The sequence below is a fragment of the Euleptes europaea genome, chromosome 9 (assembly GCF_029931775.1).
Source record: "Euleptes europaea isolate rEulEur1 chromosome 9, rEulEur1.hap1, whole genome shotgun sequence".
Taxonomy (NCBI): domain Eukaryota; kingdom Metazoa; phylum Chordata; class Lepidosauria; order Squamata; family Sphaerodactylidae; genus Euleptes; species Euleptes europaea.
The window spans coordinates 52,612,669-52,632,886 of NC_079320.1; the positions used below are offsets into that span (position 1 = coordinate 52,612,669).

The 20,218-nt window shown below is 41.6% G+C and overlaps 1 protein-coding gene across 1 annotated transcript; it reads right to left on the reverse strand.

The window, feature by feature from the left end:
- Positions 1 to 935: 935 nt before the first annotated feature.
- LOC130482353 (kynurenine/alpha-aminoadipate aminotransferase, mitochondrial-like) lies at positions 936 to 19,964 on the reverse strand. Its single transcript, XM_056855063.1, has 12 exons — positions 19,898 to 19,964; positions 17,961 to 18,126; positions 15,585 to 15,717; positions 14,960 to 15,034; positions 13,946 to 14,140; positions 13,447 to 13,512; positions 12,410 to 12,492; positions 10,346 to 10,442; positions 9,058 to 9,119; positions 6,878 to 6,942; positions 2,355 to 2,461; positions 936 to 1,097 (listed from the first exon to the last, which is right to left on the reverse strand). Exons 1-12 carry the CDS (start codon positions 19,962 to 19,964, stop codon positions 936 to 938), a joined length of 1,278 nt encoding a protein of 425 aa, XP_056711041.1.
- Positions 19,965 to 20,218: the final 254 nt, after the last annotated feature.

The following is a 20,218-nucleotide window of genomic DNA, read 5'->3' on the forward strand; positions in this document are numbered from 1 at the left end:
ATAAAGCCTATTCGTTTTCAAGAAAGAACAGTGAAGGCAAGTTTGTTTTGCTTGGGTGACCAACTAATTTAAATGAGCAATTGAAACTAAAAAAATACATTCCTGTGGTGGTGCTATCAGTTAATTAAACATTCTTTTAAATTGATTAACTCTTTTGATAGTAAAGGAATACAAAGAAGCCAATATGTATTGCAACATTTGCATATTACAAATGAATCCAGTACAGCAAATATTTTAATGCTTTTCAATTAAGTTTCTTTTGATGGAAAAACACAGCCAAAACATTTATTGTTTTGAAGTACTCTGTAAATGCAAAACCTCAAGCATGCAACATCATCTATATAATTTTGATGTGTGCCCCCTGCCTGCGGATACTTAACTCTTCAGATTGGGGGCATACTTACTCCCCCCCAACAGGTTATTCTGCATACCTATGGCAAACAAACTGGGAGGGGGGTTAATTTCCGGGCTGGAAAATTCCTGGTGATTTTTGGGTGGAGCCTGTGGAGGGCAATATTTGGGGAAGGGAGGACCGCAGTAGCCCATAAGCAGCCAGTACCCTCCAAAGCAGCCATTTTCTCCAGAGGAACTGATCTCTGTAATGAAGAGATCAGTTGTAATTAATTCCAGGAGATCTCCAAGCTCCACCAGGAGGTTGGCAAGTCTACCTCCCCAGAGCTGGTGTTTGCCCCACTGAGGGGCAACAAAGGGCAGACTGTATGTTCCCTAAACAGATCAAATAAGAGGGCTTGTGTAGGGCATTTAAGGTCAGAAAATGACAAACAGGGAAAGCATTATTCACCCTCTCCACACATTACATCCCAGATCCAAACTGAGGTCTCCCTGGCTGCTATTTACCACTTAAAAATACTGTGGAGATCTATTAATGAAACCCCCAGTTTCTCATCTAGCTTGGCTTTAACTGTGGCCCGTGTTCAGACGTTAAGATAAAATCTTTCTTCTTTATGACCACTGATGGAACAAACTGTACTTGCCTGGTCCATTTGATCCGGAGAAGCAAAAGAAAAGGAAGCCCTGATGCAAGGGCTTGGTTTTGAAGAATCAATCATAAAAGCTCTCCCAGGAAGCAAAACCACCTAAAAATATTAAAAACGTTTAGTATTAGTGTACATCTAGCTTTTAAAATACCTATTCAAGCATAAACATGACACACTAGATTTATTATTATCTCTGTTTATCATCATATGTTCACCTACTGAAGGGGATGGAAGGTAGAAGGTGTACAGAAATACACATCACAGACGTAAGATAATCAGGCATGCATATTTAACTAGGCAAGTGCAAAACCCTTAAGAGAAAAATTACTATGTCGTCTTTTTCCTCTTCTTTATACGCCTTTTGCTAATATAAGTCATGGGGCAAACATATTTATTATTCTTTCTATAAAATGTGGTGGAAAGAAATTAGGACTGAAATGATGCAATCAAGAGCCATTCCTACAACATCCTATGCAGTTGTCTTAGGATTTCAGGCCATGTGTTTAGATTTTTCAGGTGAATTATTACTTTTCTTGCAGAATTTCTGCAAACCTAGTTTTGAGTATTTGAACCTTGATTTTATTTTTCAGTCATCATCAGCAATGAAACCCTTTTCTTCTTGAACGTACTAGCAATACTACGACAGTAAAAATGCTAGAAGTCCAGGCCAACACAAATCCCTGGATTTATTTTTTGTTTGCCTTACCTTGCCTTTATCAGTTTATGCAGATCACCAGACACTTTCAGCCTAAGAGCTAGCCTTGCCAGGTCCCTCTTCACCACAGGCGGGAGGTTTTGGGGGTGGAATCTGAGGAGGGCGGGGTTTGGGGAGGGGAGGGATTTCAATGCCATAGAGTCCAATTGCCAAAGCGGCCATTTTCCCCAGGTGAACTGATCTCTATCAGCTGGAGATCAGTTGTAATAGCAGGAGATATCCAGCTACTACTAGGAGGTTGGCAACCCTACTAAGAGCTGATCCATCTAACACAATAGTGCAGCCTCCTGGCTTCTTCATGCCCTCTCCCATCAACAGCCCACAGTCCTAACTCCAAGAGAACCTTTTGTGTTTTGGGTTGAATTCAAAAGTGCTTGTCCTTTGGTGGAGGACTCTTCTGTTGACTTTTGGGTTCAACCCATTAATAAAACTAACAATGTCATTTTTTTCTTTCTAAGATCCTTCTCTATGAATGCTGTGCTAAAAACAGCAATATAGTGGCCAGTTGCATGAACTCACTGTGGGACGAAGCACTCACATGAACATGAAGGACTGCAGCCTTTCCCATTACCAAACAGGACAAACTTTTTCTTACAAGCAAAAACACATTTATTTTAAACCTAGTAATAAAATTTCCCTACCCCCTTCTCCAGTGCTTTTATTGTTATCATCTCCTGTGTATCAGAAATCCCCTTAACTTTAATCCATAAAAATAGTCCAGCTTTAGGAGTATACCATTCTGCTAAACCTGGAAGAGAAAGTGGGAAACCTGTGAAAGTACTCTAATGAGATTATTAAGCATTTGAGTTGGCAGAGAAACACTTTGGCACGAACCACTCTTCAACCAGGTGTTTAAACAGTTTCTTAGGTAGGTAGGTAGGTACAGATTTATTGCATATAGCCAAAGGCCGTTACAATCAAGTAGACAAAATCAAATCAGATTCAACAAGAAAACAGTTAAAATCAAGCAAAAAAATAAATGTAAAATACAAATGTTGTCCGGTTTAACTGCAATGCTGGCTCGAATTTTCCTGGCTGCTAGGGCAAAAGGAGACATATTGTAAGTGACAGCAGAGTCAGTATCGGACAGGAGAAAAGAGAGCTTCTCCTGATCATTAGAACAGCTAATCTTGGATAAAAAAAGACAAGAAATTTAGACCTGGGTTCATGGTACATAGAGCAGTTCAGCACGTAATGGGGAAGGTCCTCGAGTTCTAAGGATCTGCAGTTTCATAAAAGAGAGGCCATTGGGATTTGGGCATAGCGTCCAGCTAACATGGCTGTTGGCATGGTCTGAAATCTTAATGACGTAAACGCTGCTCTGAGCTTGAATGCAGAAATTTTGGATAAATAGGGAGATAGTTTCTTATGTCAGAATTCTGGTTCTCATCGTAAGCCAATTAGTAGCTGTTTGAGATAATTCTACATATGTATTTATTTTTAGCACACCCTGTTCTGGACCACTTCACCTGATGTGAGCTGCTGTTCACATGGGGTCAAGTGGACATACCGCAGCTGGGTTTGAGGTTGTCACTTACTATCCTACTTCTGCTCTATTTGCCTAGAGCAGGGGTGGGGAACCTTTTTCCTGCCAAGGGCCATTTGCACATTTATAACATCATCCGGGGGCCATAACCAGGTGTAGATCTCCCGGCGGGGGGGAGGCTAGGGTTGCCAGGTCTCCAGCCACCACCTGGAGGTTGGCAACTCCAGGGGAAGCAAGGCAGAGAAGGCCTGGAGGGCGCCCCCGCTCCCCCCGTCCTCCCCCCCTCCCAGGTGGGAGGGCAGCCAGCGGTGGGGCCGAGCAAACGAGGCTCCAGGGGGATGCAGCCCACAGTTGATACACAGGGAAGGAAGGAAAACAGAGAAAGGAAAAGGGAGGGAGGGAGGGAGAAAGAGAGAGAAAGGGAGAAAGAAATGGAGGGAGGGGGAGAAAGAAAGAAAAGTACGGAGGGAGATAGACAAAGAGACAGAAAAAGAGGGAGAGGGAGAGAAAGGAGAGTGACAGAAAAAGAGGAAGAAAAGAAAGAAAAGCCTTCCCCTACACACACACACACCCGCGCACGCCAGCCCCACGCGACCAGGCCCCAGCCTCCACGCCTCCCCCCCCACACACACACCCCTGGCCCCGGAGCTCCCAAGGGCCAAGGAAAATGTCCTCGGGGGCCGCATACGCCCCCCGGGCCTGAGGTTCCCCATCCCTGGCCTAGAGGATTATTTAGCACACTCCCACTGAAACTGCTGAAGGTTCTCAGCACTGGTTTTGTGAACTGGCCTAGAATTTTAGCTTTACAAAACCCCCACAAAACACAGTATCAGATGGGTCTCTAATGCTGCAGTAATACTTTGAGTATCCTCTTGAAAATTAAACAGAAGAGGTCAGGGTAATCTTGTAATTATTGATTAACTGAACTCCTGGCAGCCATTCTGTTGCACCCTGCCAGGGTCTCTGTCTGTCTAGGAGGAGAAATCTATTACAGCTTGATCAGAATGCTAATCTAAGTGCCAGGCTTTCCTTAGAATCTCAAATGATGTCTGGTACAAATGAGTGCCTCTAGTACCTTCATCCCATATGACTCATAGTTTCTCTAACCCAGCATGCTCTTTCAAAACTCCTCTCTGCAGAGTCATAGAAGCCTATATAGACAGAATACTGATTTTTTGACAATAAACTGCAGATTGTGTGAGCTGATCTGTAAAAGCTGGTTGGTTTTACTTTACTTTGGACCCTTCAGCCTCTATGCTGTAGCCATTTTTGAGTCAACATTAACTCTGCTCATAATAAAATGATTTATAAGTTAACCCTGTAGTGATCTACACACCCTGCTCTCTTTGCCCATGAGTATCCAAGAGGGAGTGGGGGATCTGTATATGAGTGAGGGGGCTAGCGCACTTGCCCCCCTCCCTCCTATCTTACAGGCTGGGTCCCTGCCACGCCTCAAACATATGCTCTCTTCAATTGTTTGAGGCACTGACAGCGGCATTCTGCATGCATGCACATGCTTGCTGCTACACGCTACCCTTCCCTCTGCCCTGCTGGCCCTTTAGCCCTGTCATGTGTTTGGTTTATGTGAGGATACATGGACAGGTGCTTGGGTAAGAACTTTTTGGTCACAGTCTGAAAAGATCTTTATTTACTAACATATGGCTCTAGTTTCTAGAAGCACAAGGGCACAGGAAGCTAGTGCCAGAGCATTAGCAGAAATGCTACAGAAGCTAATATAACAGAAACAAAGCCAAGGGCTAATTAAGTTGTACAAGTCACTGGGTTTACCGTGACATTCCTTCCCAAGGAATGGAAACAAGCTATGCTGGGACTTTGAAACAAAGGCTGTTGATGTAGATGTCACTCCATTTCTCCCCATTCCCCAGTCCTTGGCTTGAACACTTTTTATACAATGTGTTAATACTTTTAACTGTTTCTCTCCCAGCTGGGAGTGTTTCTCTTTGACCTATCCTGAAACTGGAGTTGAGTTCCCATGTTTGATGTCTTGCAACTTTACACAATCATAACAAAGTGCACCCCACAACTTTTATGGCCCTAATTCAGCATAGCCAAAGAGTGATCTACCATGCTCCCTCCTGGCAGGTGGGCACATGGTCATCTCCATCCTGCCCATTTGTCTCCATAAAGTGAAATCTTCTGCTCTGCCTGAAATCTGGTGAGTTTTTTGCTTTGATCCCAGGAAAGAGGGTGACCTCTCTAGGGACCAGTGTTTCTCATGGGTTAAACAAGGTATTCTGCATTTACTAATGACAGCAAGCCCACTCACCTAAATAGACATGGACCATATCTACCTGTACATTTCATACAATTTTACTCACCTCTTTTCATTAATTTTTCCAGACCTAACCCATGTGGAAAATATTTACATCTCATCTTCTAGCTAATGCTATCAGAAGGGTCTCTAAAGGCTCCTGGATAATTAAATTGTTCTTTTAATGGAGCAGAGAAGGCTTTTGGTTAAGCTTCCAATTAGCAAAGTCTTGTTCTTATTGATAAAAGACAAGCCTAGATACTACTACAGTGGTGCCCTATTAAGTACATTAATAAATATATCCTTTGTAGTTTTACTTGGGAGTAAGACCCACACACACAATAGGATTGTATGGTGTGATTGTGATTATAATTAATATTTTATGCACATTTGATGCTATTGGTCTTCAAAGCATGATTTAACCCTTCATAAAATTCATTTCTGATGACTGCAGCTAAAAGGCTTCTAATAAAACCAGGTCATTTTCTAAGGGCACATCCAAATGGTGCTTTCTCATACAAATTCAGCTGAAGAGATTTTCTTTAAGCAGACCGACTGAGATGAGAGTGTTTGGAGTCGTTAGACTATATGTATCTGACTAGGACCAAGGGAGAAATTCCCCACTGAACCATGAAATTCACTGGATGATGGCGAGCCATTCAGTTTAACCTACCTCACAGGGTCCCTGTGAGGAGGAAAAGGGGGAAACTATGCACCCCATCCTGAGCTAATAATAATAATAAAAATTGTGATGACTTCTACTTACAGACTGCATTGTCTTTTGCTAGTCATGTACCAGTCCTGATCAGCTCTTTAATTCTAATGGAGACCAGAACAGTTTGAAATATCTAATGTGTCTGGACTCTGGGGATCAGGAGTGCTGAGTCCCCAGAACCTTGAACTGGAGACGTTGGCAAACGCCATGTCAAGGGCCAATAAAATCTCTCCTTTGTACAGCAAATACTACTAGAAATAATCCTATGTGATGTCTTCCTGAAGCCACTGCAGTCTTGCTAAATTCCAACCAAGTCCAAAAACAAGAATAAAAAGCCACCTAATATCCCACAATGTAGAAGATTATATGTTTTCCTGACCTGGCTTAGAGAGCTTTCATCCACCCTCTCTTGGGGGTGTCTGGTGCTGACACAATACATTATTTTTGAAGTAGACAACTTGATAAGGAGTATACAACAGAGGGGGTATATAGGAGATACACTGCAGATGTTGTTTTAAGTGGCCTCTGCCTGATAAAGGGGCCAAAGGCCACCCCAAGACTCACTCCCACATAGTGAAAATCATCTTGGCCTTTGTGTTGTTTCTTTAAATCTGGGTAGAGACTTTTGAGAGTTTTTAAAAATCTGGAGTCATTGTTATAGCTAATAGCCTGTGGGATCGGGTTCACTGACCTTTCAGCCATTTGTCGGCTGCAGCTAGCATCGAGTCCCTCTGTTTTCTGTACAATGTTGCCACTCTGGAAGTAAACAATCAATGTATACATTCTTAGAGAACAAAAGTGAGGGTTGTGAGTCCATCTTAGTGCTTCCATTACATTTTACCCTGCAAGTCACGCACAACACTAATATAATAGGAAAGCATTACAGACAGAACTCTCTTATCTGTACCTTAGATGACTACCATGGGCATGTTAGATGAAAGCCAGTAACACTTTACCAGAGAAGCAATGGCTAAATCTATTGCTTCTACTGTCCATTTCATTTCTCAGACAAAATGCATTTACACCGATGAGATCAGAAGCTAGGGAACACAACTGATATTTGTGCTACAATTGTATGATTTTTTTTTCTAATTCATGTAATTTGTTCGGTATGGATTCTGATATTTATCGCAAGGTGGGATTTTCCTTTTCTTTTGCATATACATTATTTTTCAGTTTGTTTGAAAATAGGGTTGGAGAATGCACCATCCATCTAAAATTAAGCACCCTCTATAATCTATAGTTAAGCCTGCTTGAGTGGAATGCAATCAGTAGGTTTAAGCGTGCTTAATTCTTCTTTGGATTGTGGTCTCTAAAATCTAGTGACAATGTGCTTAACAGTGCCACCTTAATCACATACAGCTTTCTAAGTTAGTCGAAGTCAACTGGTTTAGAAAGATGTAACTATGCTTAGGACGGCACTGTAACTTTCTCCACCTGAAATATAAGGAATGTAAAAGTGCAGTGGTTAGAACATTGTATATAGCAGAAGAGCAAATATTCATAATCCCATTACCTTTGAAGGCATATTTTTTTCATACGAATCTTTAAATGAAAACAACTGGGCTAAGAGCATGGAAGCAGGGAGAAGATACAGGCCATAGCCCCCCATGAGCAGACATTGAAACATTATGGACCCGAAGTTTACATAATATGCATAAGTAGCAATGTCTGTTTTGTCAAAATGTTCTGAGTCAAACTGCACCAACAAGATGCCATCTGAAAACACACAGTGCACAAATAGTTATCTGGTTGGATTAAGTGGTTTAAGGACACTGGAATTCATATTCAAAGCCCAGGTTTTTTTTTGGCTGCACATAACCTTAGACTGCCCATCTCCTCTGTGACATCACAGAAACTAAGGTAATAAGTAAGTTCTTACCAAGTTGAACTGTGAGATCTGAGCAATTCAACCAGTGCCATCCACAGAGGATGTCAGAGGTCAAGAAGATAATAAAAGTGAGCATTTCAAGAAGAAATCAGAGACTGCAGGATCAGTGAGAGAGGTTCCGAACACAGTTACCCAAGATGCTTTCTATCATTCGGCACTGTGTGATATGATACATGTAGTCAGCAGTGTACTTTTTCAGGTTTTAAAAACAACAACAATGTTCCTTGTTTGGTTTTAAAAAATATCCCTACGCCTTTCGAATGTCTCTTTGAAATATATGTTCATGCTTTGGCATGTATCAATTTGTTTTAAATTATTGCTGGTGAGTACTTCAGTGCCAGTAAATTTCAATTTTTAATTTTATTGCTTTTTTATTTTAAATGGTATTCTATTGTTCTGAGGCTGCTAAGAATGTTTGTTGTTGTGACTGCTATTTTAGTGGGAGGTCTGTTTTAATGCAGCTTGTTTTTATGTATGATTATTTTGTGCTGATATTTATGTTGTTTTAATTTCTCATAAGTTACCGCAATCACATTTAACACAGAAATAAGCACAGAAAGGATTTAATTTTTAAAAATATATATTTATTTACTGTATTTATTGCCCGCCTTTCTCTCTGAGATTCATGGCAGATCACATGATAATCAGACAGCTTAAGATATAGGGCTGCCAACCTCCAGGTACTAGCTGGAGATCTCCTGGTATTACAACTGATCTCCAGCCGATAGAGAACACCTGGAGTTCACCTGGAGAAAATGGCCGCTTTGGCAATTGGACTCTATGGCATTAAAGTCCCTCCCTTCCCCAAACCCCACCCTCCTCAGGCTTTGCCCCCAAAGTCTCCAGGTATTTCCCATCCTGGAGCTGGCAACCTTATGCAATAGGATTTAAATAAATAAATACCTTTGTTGATGGGATTGATATAGACAATACTTTCAGGCTTGGCCTTTGCACATCTAGTATTTTTACAAATCCCTTACCTATCTGTATGGTCCAGGAAACCCTTTTGTCCCCATTTCTTAAAGAGTTGTAATAGGAGGACCTGCAAGAGGAAGTAAGAAACATCTAAATCAATACCATAAATACATCTGTAGAACCTGTTCTGTAAGATATGGGACATCATTGAACATTCCAGTTTGCCATACACTGTTTTAAGTGGTACATTATAATTACCATTGTAATCATACAACTTATGGTTTAAATTCCATGAGAAAAAAATACAACGAGAATGCAGAGCATGCAATATCAGTGGAGACTTTAATGTCCACTTAGCTGGGTGAGCTCTTTTACCCCCTCCCCCACAATCATGTATATCAATATTTTCAAGTAGATCTACATGTTATGGGAGCCACAAGGCTGCTGCTGAAACTGATATCCCCATGTCAAACTCTCCATTCTCCTCCATGACATGTAGTAACAATTACCATGAGTTCTGTGTACATTGTTTCATTGACCACATTATCAGCTGCCTCCAGTGGGGCAGGAAAATGAAGAAGATCATAGGGCGAAAACGCATGGTCGCTTTAGCCTCCTTTATTCCCTGTTTCAGCCAGGATTCAGCCAGGATTGAACTCATGTTTGGTGAAAACGCATGCTTTCGATCCTGGCTGAATCCTGGCTGAAACAGGAAGTAAAGGAGGCTAAAGCGACCATGCGTTTTCACCCATAGTATCATAATAATGGGTATTACACACATTATGGAGTGGGAGGGGAAGAACTGGCCACAGGGATGTTGTTTTCAGTGCCACCTCCATATCTCTTGACACCTGCAGTGCAACTCGCAAAGTGAACATTCTTAAATCCTACAATCTTTTTATTTTGGAAGAAATCCCATTAACTACAACGGTCCACATAAACAAGCTTAGATTTGCAGCCCAATTCTATCTATGTTCAGAAAAAAAAACATTAAAAATGACAAGCTCTTTCCCTGAAAAGAAGAAGAGTTGGTTTTTATATGCTGACTTGCTCTACCACTTAAGGAAGAATCAAACCAGTTTACAATCTCCTTCCCTTCCCCTCCCCACAACCTGTGAGGTAGGTGGGGCTGAAAGAGCTCTAAGAGCTGTGACTAGCCCAGGGTCACCCAGCTGGCTTCATGTGTAGGAGTGAGGAAACCAACCCAGTTCACCAGATTAGCATCCGCTGCTCCTGTGGAGGAGTGAGGAATAAAAAAATTTTTGCACTGAGATAGACTGCATCCCTTAATAAGCATGCACAGGAATGCAACTTTAGTTCTGAAAATCAATCACACATATGACTAATGTTTACCTGTGTAAAAGTGCTATTCTGCATTGTTGAGACCTGGGTGTGTTGAATAATCTTGTCAATAAGTGGTGAGGGTCCTGTTACAAAGCCTATTCTGAATCTGAAGAGAGTACAAGAATCAGCTCAACACATATAGCCCTGTAATGTATGTTACATAAATCATTACTGCTTTGTAATCTGACAAATAGAATTTTTCAGGAATATGACATCTGAGATGTTTGAACTGTTATTACTTGCAACAACTGCAGTTTCCATGCATGTGTTGTGAATGTATCATCAGTGAATGATGCCACAGATAATGGATTCATGACATCTAATGACTGAGAAGCATATTACATTATGGCATACCGTGGACTTCAACAGCTGTTGCAGAGATGAAGTCAAGGTCATTTAACTGGGGCATGTGCTTATTTGTTACGCTAGATTCGAGTCCAGTAGTAGCACTTTAAAGACCAATACGTTTTTCGGGGTATAAGCTTTTGAGAGTCAAAGCTTCTTTAGATACGAGTTGGAATGGAGATCTCTGAGTCCTTATATCTCAGTCAGAAGGTGGGAGGGGTGTTTCAAAGAAGGAACTCAGGATACAGAGGTCCAATGCACATTGTAATCAGCTTGATTAGAGCAGAGGGTAGCCACTAAGGGGGGCTCCACTTTCAAAATGCCACCAGACGGTTCACTGCCACATGTCACTTCTCTCCCCCTTTTTTAGCTCTTTTAGGAGATTTCCTCTCCAATTTTCCTTGCTGGGCCATACTGTAGTATTTCGGCGTGGCTCTGTGGGGAAAGGGGGGTGCTTCTGAGCAATGGGGGGGTGGCGGTCCCAGCAAAATTTCTATCATGTGGGGGGCAAAGGTGTGGCAGTGGGGCAATGAGTGGTGTGAAAATGGGGTGGTGGTGGATAGCATTCTCACCACCTGAGAATGGTAGTGGATAGCATTCTCACATTGCATGCTGCTGTGGCGGGAGGCACATTTTCATGCCCACATCCGGAAGCAGCCTCCAAAGTTGTGCTAGGCAGATTAGTGGAGAATTCTGTGTACTTTAAAAGAATGCACATCCTTACACCCCAGAGATGGGTTTAATTCACCATGCTGTATTTTAACGTTCACTGTCTTGTATTTTATTTTGTCTTTTTTTTTACTTTGCTCAATACCTCTGGTCCAAGGAGTGTAATAATAAACGGAATCTAATTAGAGCAGAGGAGAAATGCTTGGAGGTAGAAAATTAGCATCTGTAGTGAGATAAGAATTCTATGTCCCTCTTCATCCCTAGGGAGTCCAATGTTTTGAAGTTGTGAATGAACTGAGATTCAGCAATCTAGTATTGTAGTCTCCCCTGAAGCTTTTCTGTTTGAGGACTACCAGTTTTAGGTCAGCAGTGGAACGACCTGGATGATTAAAATGTTCTCTCACTGGTTTTTGAGTGTTGTGGTTTTTAATTTCGGATTTCTGTCCATTTACTCTTTACATAGGGACTGCACTGTTTGTCAAATGTAGAGAATGGAAGGGCAATGCTGACATTTGATATCATATATAATGTTGGAAGATGAACAGAGAAGCTTCAAGGGGAGATTACAATGTGAGACTACTGAACTTGAGTTCATTCACAACTTCAGAGCAATGTATAGCTTCTCCAGCTCTTGAGTTTTGCTATGCAAGATGCCTGGAGAACATGGAGCAAAGGAGTGTTAGTGTTCTAGCACCCAGGTAGGGTGTGGAGCCATAGGAGTGAGCTGATGGCAGCAGCAGCAGCAGAGACTGTTGCCCACCCAATATACCTCACCTCACCTCACAGTAAAGCTGGCCATGACTGTAGCATTAGTCTGGCTACTCATAAATTTACTGACTCAGTTGTTTTATTAACTAATGTTTGACAGTTTTGTTTGGTAAAATACCCTCTGGAGGTTACTTACAAGGCTGTGAATTCATTAGAAACTCTATAGTTATCTGTGGGCCATTACAATTAGCAACACCTGATAGATGCAAGGTACTCTGTTCAGTTGTTTCAAAAGGGTGATGAGTCTGTTGATGTTGGTGAGCATGTTCAATATTTTAATGCTTCACTCACCCAGAAGAGATAACTTTAGAGAAAGTATCACATCTGATGACTCGACCATCAACGTCCAGGGAAAGAAATGATGGTGCTATTGTCTGAGAAGACAAAAGATACCTTATGACTAAAACAAAACAAAACTCCCATTAATAAACAAATGTTTTGGTTCCTTAGCTTTCATATTAAAAAGTGACAAGCTCTTTCCTTGAAAAGAAGAGATGGTTTTTATATGCCGACTTGCTCTACCACTTAAGGAAGAATCAAACCTGTTTACAATCTCCTTCCCCTCCCCACAACCTGTGAGGTAGGTGGGGCTGAAAGAGCTCTTTAATTTCCATCTGTTGGAAGGTATATAAAAATTCATTGGGTTCAATCCTAAGCCTTGTTTCCATTTGCATCCTTCTTCATCTGTAGCAGAAGTAATCCTCTATTGTGCATCATGTTCCTCCAGTGCCAGGTGCTTTTGGACTCTGAAAGATGCCAGTCTTGCATGAATTGAGGCTCCTGGTGTTGGAGGCACATGTTAAGCAGCAGAGGATCATTTCTGCCATGAACAATTAAGCAGCGCCAACAGAAGCAAGACTCAGGATCCAAACCATAGGTTTATGGAAGCAAGTTTAACATTCCTCCAACATAAAAAGCAACTCAATGGGCACCATAAGGCTTGAACTGGGGACCGTGAGGATCAAGCACCACAGGGCTGCAGGTTAGAAGAGTGCATGACAGGTGGAACATTAACACAACAGCCCATAATCTTACTAGTCAGGTAACATTAGATAGCCAGTCCAGTGTCTGTTGCTGATCTAAAGTTGGTCAGATCAGCTGACTTCTTTCTTTCTAGGAAAATTGTTATTAAGCAGATTACCATGTCTACCCCTTGCACCTCCCAACTACTGGACTTCATCCAGCCAGCTTCTAAGATACTCTTCTGCCTTTGCTCCTGAGTCCCAGATAAGATTTAAAATCTAAACTCTGAAAGTGCTTTCCTTTTCATCATGGTAAAAAAAAGCATACGACGCAACATACAAAGTAGGGAATGGGTGTGTTTTTACCTTTTCATACTGGAGAAAATAGTATGGGTCATCTTCTATTATAAGGAAGTTGTATTCTTTAGCAAGCTAAAAAAAAACCCAACAATAACAACAACAGAAAGGTATTGTGTGAAAAATATCAGCGCATTCAAGAGATTCCATCAACAAGTTAACAACACCTTTATTGGCATATGAATCAACAAGTCAAAGAGATAATGATTCCATCAAAATGTCGATAATGCCTGTGGAATGTCTATGTGTTAGGGTTGTCCAAAATTTCACATCCCACATCTTTAAAATTACATTTTATTTTTAGTGCCTCCTCAGTGGTGGATGGTACCTATTGGGGCTGGTGGAACAGAGGGCAGAGTAGTCAATGGTAGGCAGAGCCAGAGATGGGTGGTAAGCTGAGAAAAGGCCTTCTATATAATGGCACCAAAATTAGGGAATTCCTTCCTCAGGGAAATGCCATCTTTGCTTCTGCTTGCAAGTGATGATTATTTCTAGTCCCATGGATTACCTGGTAAATCTTCTTTTTGCGTTCTGCTGTCAAGGAGCTTCCAGAAGGATTGCCACCATTTGGAACGGTGTACAGGCACTTTGGGATCTTGCTATTTTCGGGTCTCCATCTGGAAAGAATATCCTTCAAAGCGTTTGGAATAATGCCGTGCTCATCACTAGGGATGCTGATAATGTTACAACCCAATGGCCGGAGCTGTTTGTGAAAAGAAAGAAGGCATCACACACAACTCAATATCCATGCAATGGCAACTGAAAAATTTTCTGCCATAGCTTAAGATTGATTCTGAAATGTAACATGTAAGTGGCAGGCAAAAACATGTTGGTGACAGTGGCAGGCATGCAAAAACACATGCAGGAGTACTCAAGGGAAGCAGCAGCTGACAAGAGAGAATGGTGGCTGGGATGGGACCCAGTTCCTGAACCTCTTTTGAGAAGTTTAGGAATTCAAATCTGAGATTCTAACTGGCCACACTAGGCTTGTTGTCCTGTTTGTCAAGACCTTTGCCCAGCCCCAAACCAACATTCACCATACCCTATTTACAACTCAAAATAAACAAACAAACATAGAAAGTTCCTGGCTCAGTACAGCTTACTGAAAATAGGGCCCTGCCGTGGAATTTTACATCATTTAATGTGTCATGTTAATTCTTTTGCTTTTCAGTTCTGTTTTTAGACTTCTGGTTGGTTGTACAACCCTAATCCTATTGCATTGTTTATTGAATGTCCCATCCATCAATTGTATTGACTCACTCTGTGTAATCCACCTTGAGTCCAAGTGAGAAAGGCGGACTATAAATAACTTATATAAATTTAAAAAATACAAAAAAACAAAATCTCTTGTTGAAAGATCCCGAGTCACAGATGTTGGGAAAGTATTTCTCTGCCTGAGATCCTGGAGAGTCATAACTAGTTGCAGTACACAGTAGATAGATGAATGGTCTGAACTGTTATAAGGCACCATAGATTCATCCAGGCACTTTTGCATATGTATGGAGCCTTAAAAATTACTTACCCCTGTCAGGGTCGCAACGTAGTTTGGCTCATCCATAAGGACATTATCTCCTGGGTTGATAAGCATATCAAAAATCTATAAGATACGAATGAAAGGCTTCATAAAAATGATGCCAATTTGCCTTACTGACAGAACCATTTGTGTTCAAGATTTTAGTTAGGGCTTCCCTCATCACGTTTTGCTATTCTAGCCCAACAATTCATGAATTATGACGTAGAACAAATGTCGTTTCAGAGGTTATAACTGTGCCGATATCTGACAAAGGGAGCTTTGACTCTCAAAAAAGTATACTCTAACTATCTTGTTGGCACTACTGAAAACAAATGTAATAATTGTCAAAAGCACAGTCCATCATATTGAAGAACTCTTTTTTCTTCAATGTGAATGTATTGCTTAGAAAAGAGAGCTACTATTAATTACTAGAACATTGGCAAATGCTGAAAAATATTGAGGAATAGCAAGACTTCAACCCCAAAGAAACAGGGAGAGTAGTCTTCTGTTCTTGTACATTTTTGCCCAGCTAGGTTTAGATGTTTGGGTGGAATTTCCATAATCTCCTTGTTGATCATGGGTGATTTAATTGCCAAAGCACAAATTTTCTGTTAAGATATACATTTGCCCAGACCTTATGAAGTCCATCCTGGCTCCCAACAGTGACACATATCTTCATTTGACCATTCTCAGGAGCATACTTGGCTGTTGGTGGGTCATGGATTTTCATTTGTAAGTCTTCTAACCATGACACTAGTTCTTGAATTCTGGTAAACAAAAAAAATAATGTATTCATCTTTTCAGTATCCTCGCCACATAATATAGACCTTCAATGCAGCGTGACATTTCTGGAATAAAAATGTGATGAACACAGGAATCTGTCTTATACCTGAGTCAGATCACTGGTCTGTCAAGGTCAGTACTATCCACTCTGTATGGCAGTGGCCCTCCAGGGTCTCCATCTTTCGTTTTACCTACAATTTAAACCTTTTTACTGGAGACGCCAGGGACTGAATTCAAAACCATCTGCATGCAAAGCAGATACTTTACCACTGAGCCACAGCCCCTCCCTAATCAAGATGAATAATCAAGCAGAAATAGATGCTGAAGGCTTTTCTTAGAAATAGATATGAGAAACACTTATTTATGTGCAGTAGGAATGTCTTCACTAAAATTATTTGGCAGAACAAAGTTCGGTAATTTGGGTAATGAATTGGAGGGCCAGGCTTTTAGAGACTAATTCCCTCTGATACCAAAGATTCACTAATTGTTTTATATTTGCCTGACTTGCTATGAGACAGGGTGCGATATATTTCTGTACTCATTTATACTTGTCATGTAAATGTACAGGTTGATCGTCTGAGATGCTGTATTCACCTCGGGCCAAAATAGAAATACTATGGCTCTCTCTTAGTCTGTATATGATAAATTGCACATGCAGCCACAATCTGGATCAAGACCAGGGAGTTTAACCTTCCAAGCTCCACTCAGTTTTGCTAATTGAAACAGCCCCCCCCACATTGTTAGAAACAGTTTTTTAAAAATGTGCCTGTTGAGAGGTGGGATTGCTGCCCCACACTCCTGCATCTCCTTGTTCAGAGCCACAAAACCCCTAAGGCCTCAGAAGTGAGAAGGGAGGGGTTTTTGCTCAACACCTTGATCCTTAAGGTTGTCAGGTCCCTCTTCACCACCAGCAGGAGGTTTTTGGGGCAGAGCCTGAGGGTGGGGTTTGGGAAGGGACTTCAATTAGGGTTGCCAACCTCCAGGTAGTAGCTGGAGATATCCTGCTATTATGACTGATCTCCAGCTGATAGAGATCAGTTCACCTGGAGAAAATGGCCACTTTGGCAATTTGACTCTATGGCATTGAAGTCCCTCCCCAACCCCACTTTACTCAGGCTCCGCCCCAAAAATCTGGTGGCAAAGAGGGACCTGGCAACCCAAACTTCAATGCTGTAGAGTCCTATTGCCAAAGCGGCCATTTTCTCCAGGTAAACTGATCTCTATCGACTGGAGATCAGTTGTAATAGCAGGAGATCTCCAGCTAGTACCTGGAGGTTGGCAACCCTACTGATCCTCCTCCTAGCCTTCCTCCTTGCTGGGTCAGGAGCAAAGGGCTGGCATGTCCTTATGGTTCTGCTTCCTCCCTCTTATAAAGGCCTCCACCCTGTCTGCACAGGCTTGATAGGTTGCTTTGGTTCCTTGCAAGGGGTGGACCTCCTTCCCATGGTCTAATCCTGTTTGCCCTGCAGGGCCTGTCTGTTTCCATCCCACCTGCCAGCAGTACAACTGTTTGGGTGTTAAAGGGCCACAAGCCTGGTGGCAATCTTGAGATATGTATTGGACTCAGCTGATTGTCTGGCCAGTGGTGATTAGACCCTTGTCCACCCCATCTGCCTCTGCCTCAGATGGGGCCATTGTTGGACAGTTACCGAGCCTGCTTTCTGATCCAGCCCTATGGGTGATCCCAGAGAAGGGTTGCCAAGTGTCCGGTGGCAGCGGGCAAAATCCCGCCAATCCACCCAGTTGCCCCCTGACCATCTGAGGGTCGGCATGCACACCCGCACGCCCACGTCACTTCTGGGTTTACCCGGAAACGACGCAGACGCTCTAGCAACCTCCACCGAAACTCTATGAAAACCATAACGTTTTAGCGGAGATTGCTAGAGTGTCTGTGTTGTTCCGGGTTTACCCGGAAGCAATGTAGGAGTGCTTCCTGCCTCATGTATCGCCCACGCTACATAATATACATTGAGAAAAATTTCATTATAACTTTGGAGCAAGCCTTCAGGGAAAATTTTTACCACAATGGCTTAGGACATGACCATTTCAGGATTCAAATATATGTTGGACTAAAAGGGCTCTTGGTCTTATCTGGTAGGACTGTTGCATTCTTATGCAGAGTCCCTGGTTTCATGTTCTAGGCCCAGGAACGGAAGTCTTTATTCTTTTGAGAATAAAGTGAGTTTAGAAAACATGAAACAAAGTATTGTATGATTTTGATTAATACCCTTCTGCAGAATTATACTGGAGAGCAATCTTCATCAGCTCCTCGCCTATTTCAATGGTGGTTCCGTCATCAAGTGTGATACTTGCTGTTTTTATTGGGAAATAGTCAGCATTCGGCAAACCCCCAGCAAGCATGATTAAGGAGGATATCCTCTTTGCCAGCTCATCTATTATTAACAAAAATAAGAAAGGATTTGTTGAATAATTAAGAAATTGCAAGAACTCTTATTGTTTTTTGAACTTAATAGGTACAAACTTAATTTGTGAGGCATAGGAGAACAATAAACATGGTAATCATTATCGATGGCTATAGCGCACCCATGTTTACTGTTTTGTCACATAAAGACATATGTTCGGACTCTCTAGTTGGTAGGGTTGCCAACTGCCAGGTAGTAGCAGGAGATCTCCTGCTAATTCAACTGATCTCCAGCCGATAGAGATCAGATCACCTGGAGAAAATGTCCACTTTGGCAATTGGACACTATGGCATTGAAGTTCCTCCCCTCCCCAAATCCTGCCCTCTTTAGGCTCCGCCCCCAAAATCTCCCGCAGGTTAAGAAGAGGGACCTGGCAACCCTACTAGTTGGAGAGCCTACAACATGGCTGTTGAAGGAAGAACTTGTGCAAAGCTCAAACATGAGGCGGATGGGTACACTTCATCAGGATCTGGGGTCCTGCAAGGCGATTACTGTGGTATGGTCTATTTGCATCATTTCTTGATATACTTGAAAGATTGCCTCCTCCCATATTGTTCAGCCCCTGTGTAAGATCTGCCTTACAAGCCCTGCTCTCTGTGCCCCTGCCTACAGAGGGGAGACAGATGGGAACCAAAGACAGGGCTTTTTCAGTAGAGGCTTCTCACTTATTGAATGCTCTTACCCTTACAGCTTGCATAGTGCCTACGTTGCTTTTTTTAGGCTCCAGGCCAACATGTTTCTGCCCTCCCAGGCTTAAGGGGTTGACTTTAACATTATTTTAGTCTAGAAATTGTTTTTAAGCTGTCAATGGTCTTTTTCTGGTTTATTTTTTTATGCTGGGCTGAGTTTTTAATACTGGATTTTAATATCTTTTAATGTTTTTATTTTATTTTATTTCGTAAGCTACCTCAGACATGTTCCCAGAGACGGAGCATAACATTTTTTTCTAAATAAATACATAATTGAAAAACGAACAGAAAAATGTTACTTTCATGATGCATGAGATTAGATATATGGGCTTAGATCATGTATATATATATGTGAAAGTTGATGTTATAAGTTTGTTCCAGGCCCACAGAAAATATGCTTGGGCCTTGAGATTGTTAGGGTTGCCAGGCCCTTCTTCGCCACCGGCAGGAGGTTTTTGGCGCGGAGCCTGATGAGGGCGGGGTTTGGGGAGGAAAGGGACTTCAATGCCATAGAGTCCAATTGGCAAAGCAGCCATTTTCTCCAAGTAAACTGATCTCTATTGGTTAGAGATCAGTTGTAATAGCAAGAGATCTCCAGCTAGTATCTGGTGGTTGGCAACCCGAGAGACTATATACTTATATTGGGATGATACATGAAGAAATGAGGGATTCCATTAAATTAAAAATCTTTTCTGACACTGAAACATACACATTTTACTTTGTCTTATTTTGTTTTGTGGCTGTTTTATATTCCATGGGCAAATGTTCAAAAATGATCAAAGAGAATATTATAGACAAATAGACAAAAGTCTAGAGAAAGATGTTTTAGCAGCATAAAAGATATCCTTACAATGAGAGACAGTTGTTTTTCCTGGTTTTGAGTATTTTGAATCTGAACTCCATATTTACGTCAGTTAACATTTGATAGTAAACTGTTGCAGCAAATCTGTTGTTTCAAACGGCCATCTCAACACTTTTCAGTGCCTTAATAGTAGGGATGCATGGAAGCTACATCGAATCAGGCAAATGCTGTGGAAAATACAACTACTCACTGGTCAGTCTTGCGGGATTCGTTTGCCTTGCTGCACTTATTTTGGACAGGAAACGGGAGTAATCCATGTTGGTCAGGCATGCAACTGTTGGCTTCCAAAACGTCATCAGAAAACGGGAGTAGAACTTGGGAGCAAATGGAGAAACCTTTAATTTTTATGACATTTCTGACATCTCTTTCTTAACACAGAGAATGTTTTAATACTTTAGACTCATCTGTTCTACTTCATAAGTCACTAGATTTCTTTGAAGATGAAATGTTAACTCTGGAGGGTAATACACAAATGTCGTGTAACTTTGTAGAATCCTTTTAAAAAGGGAAA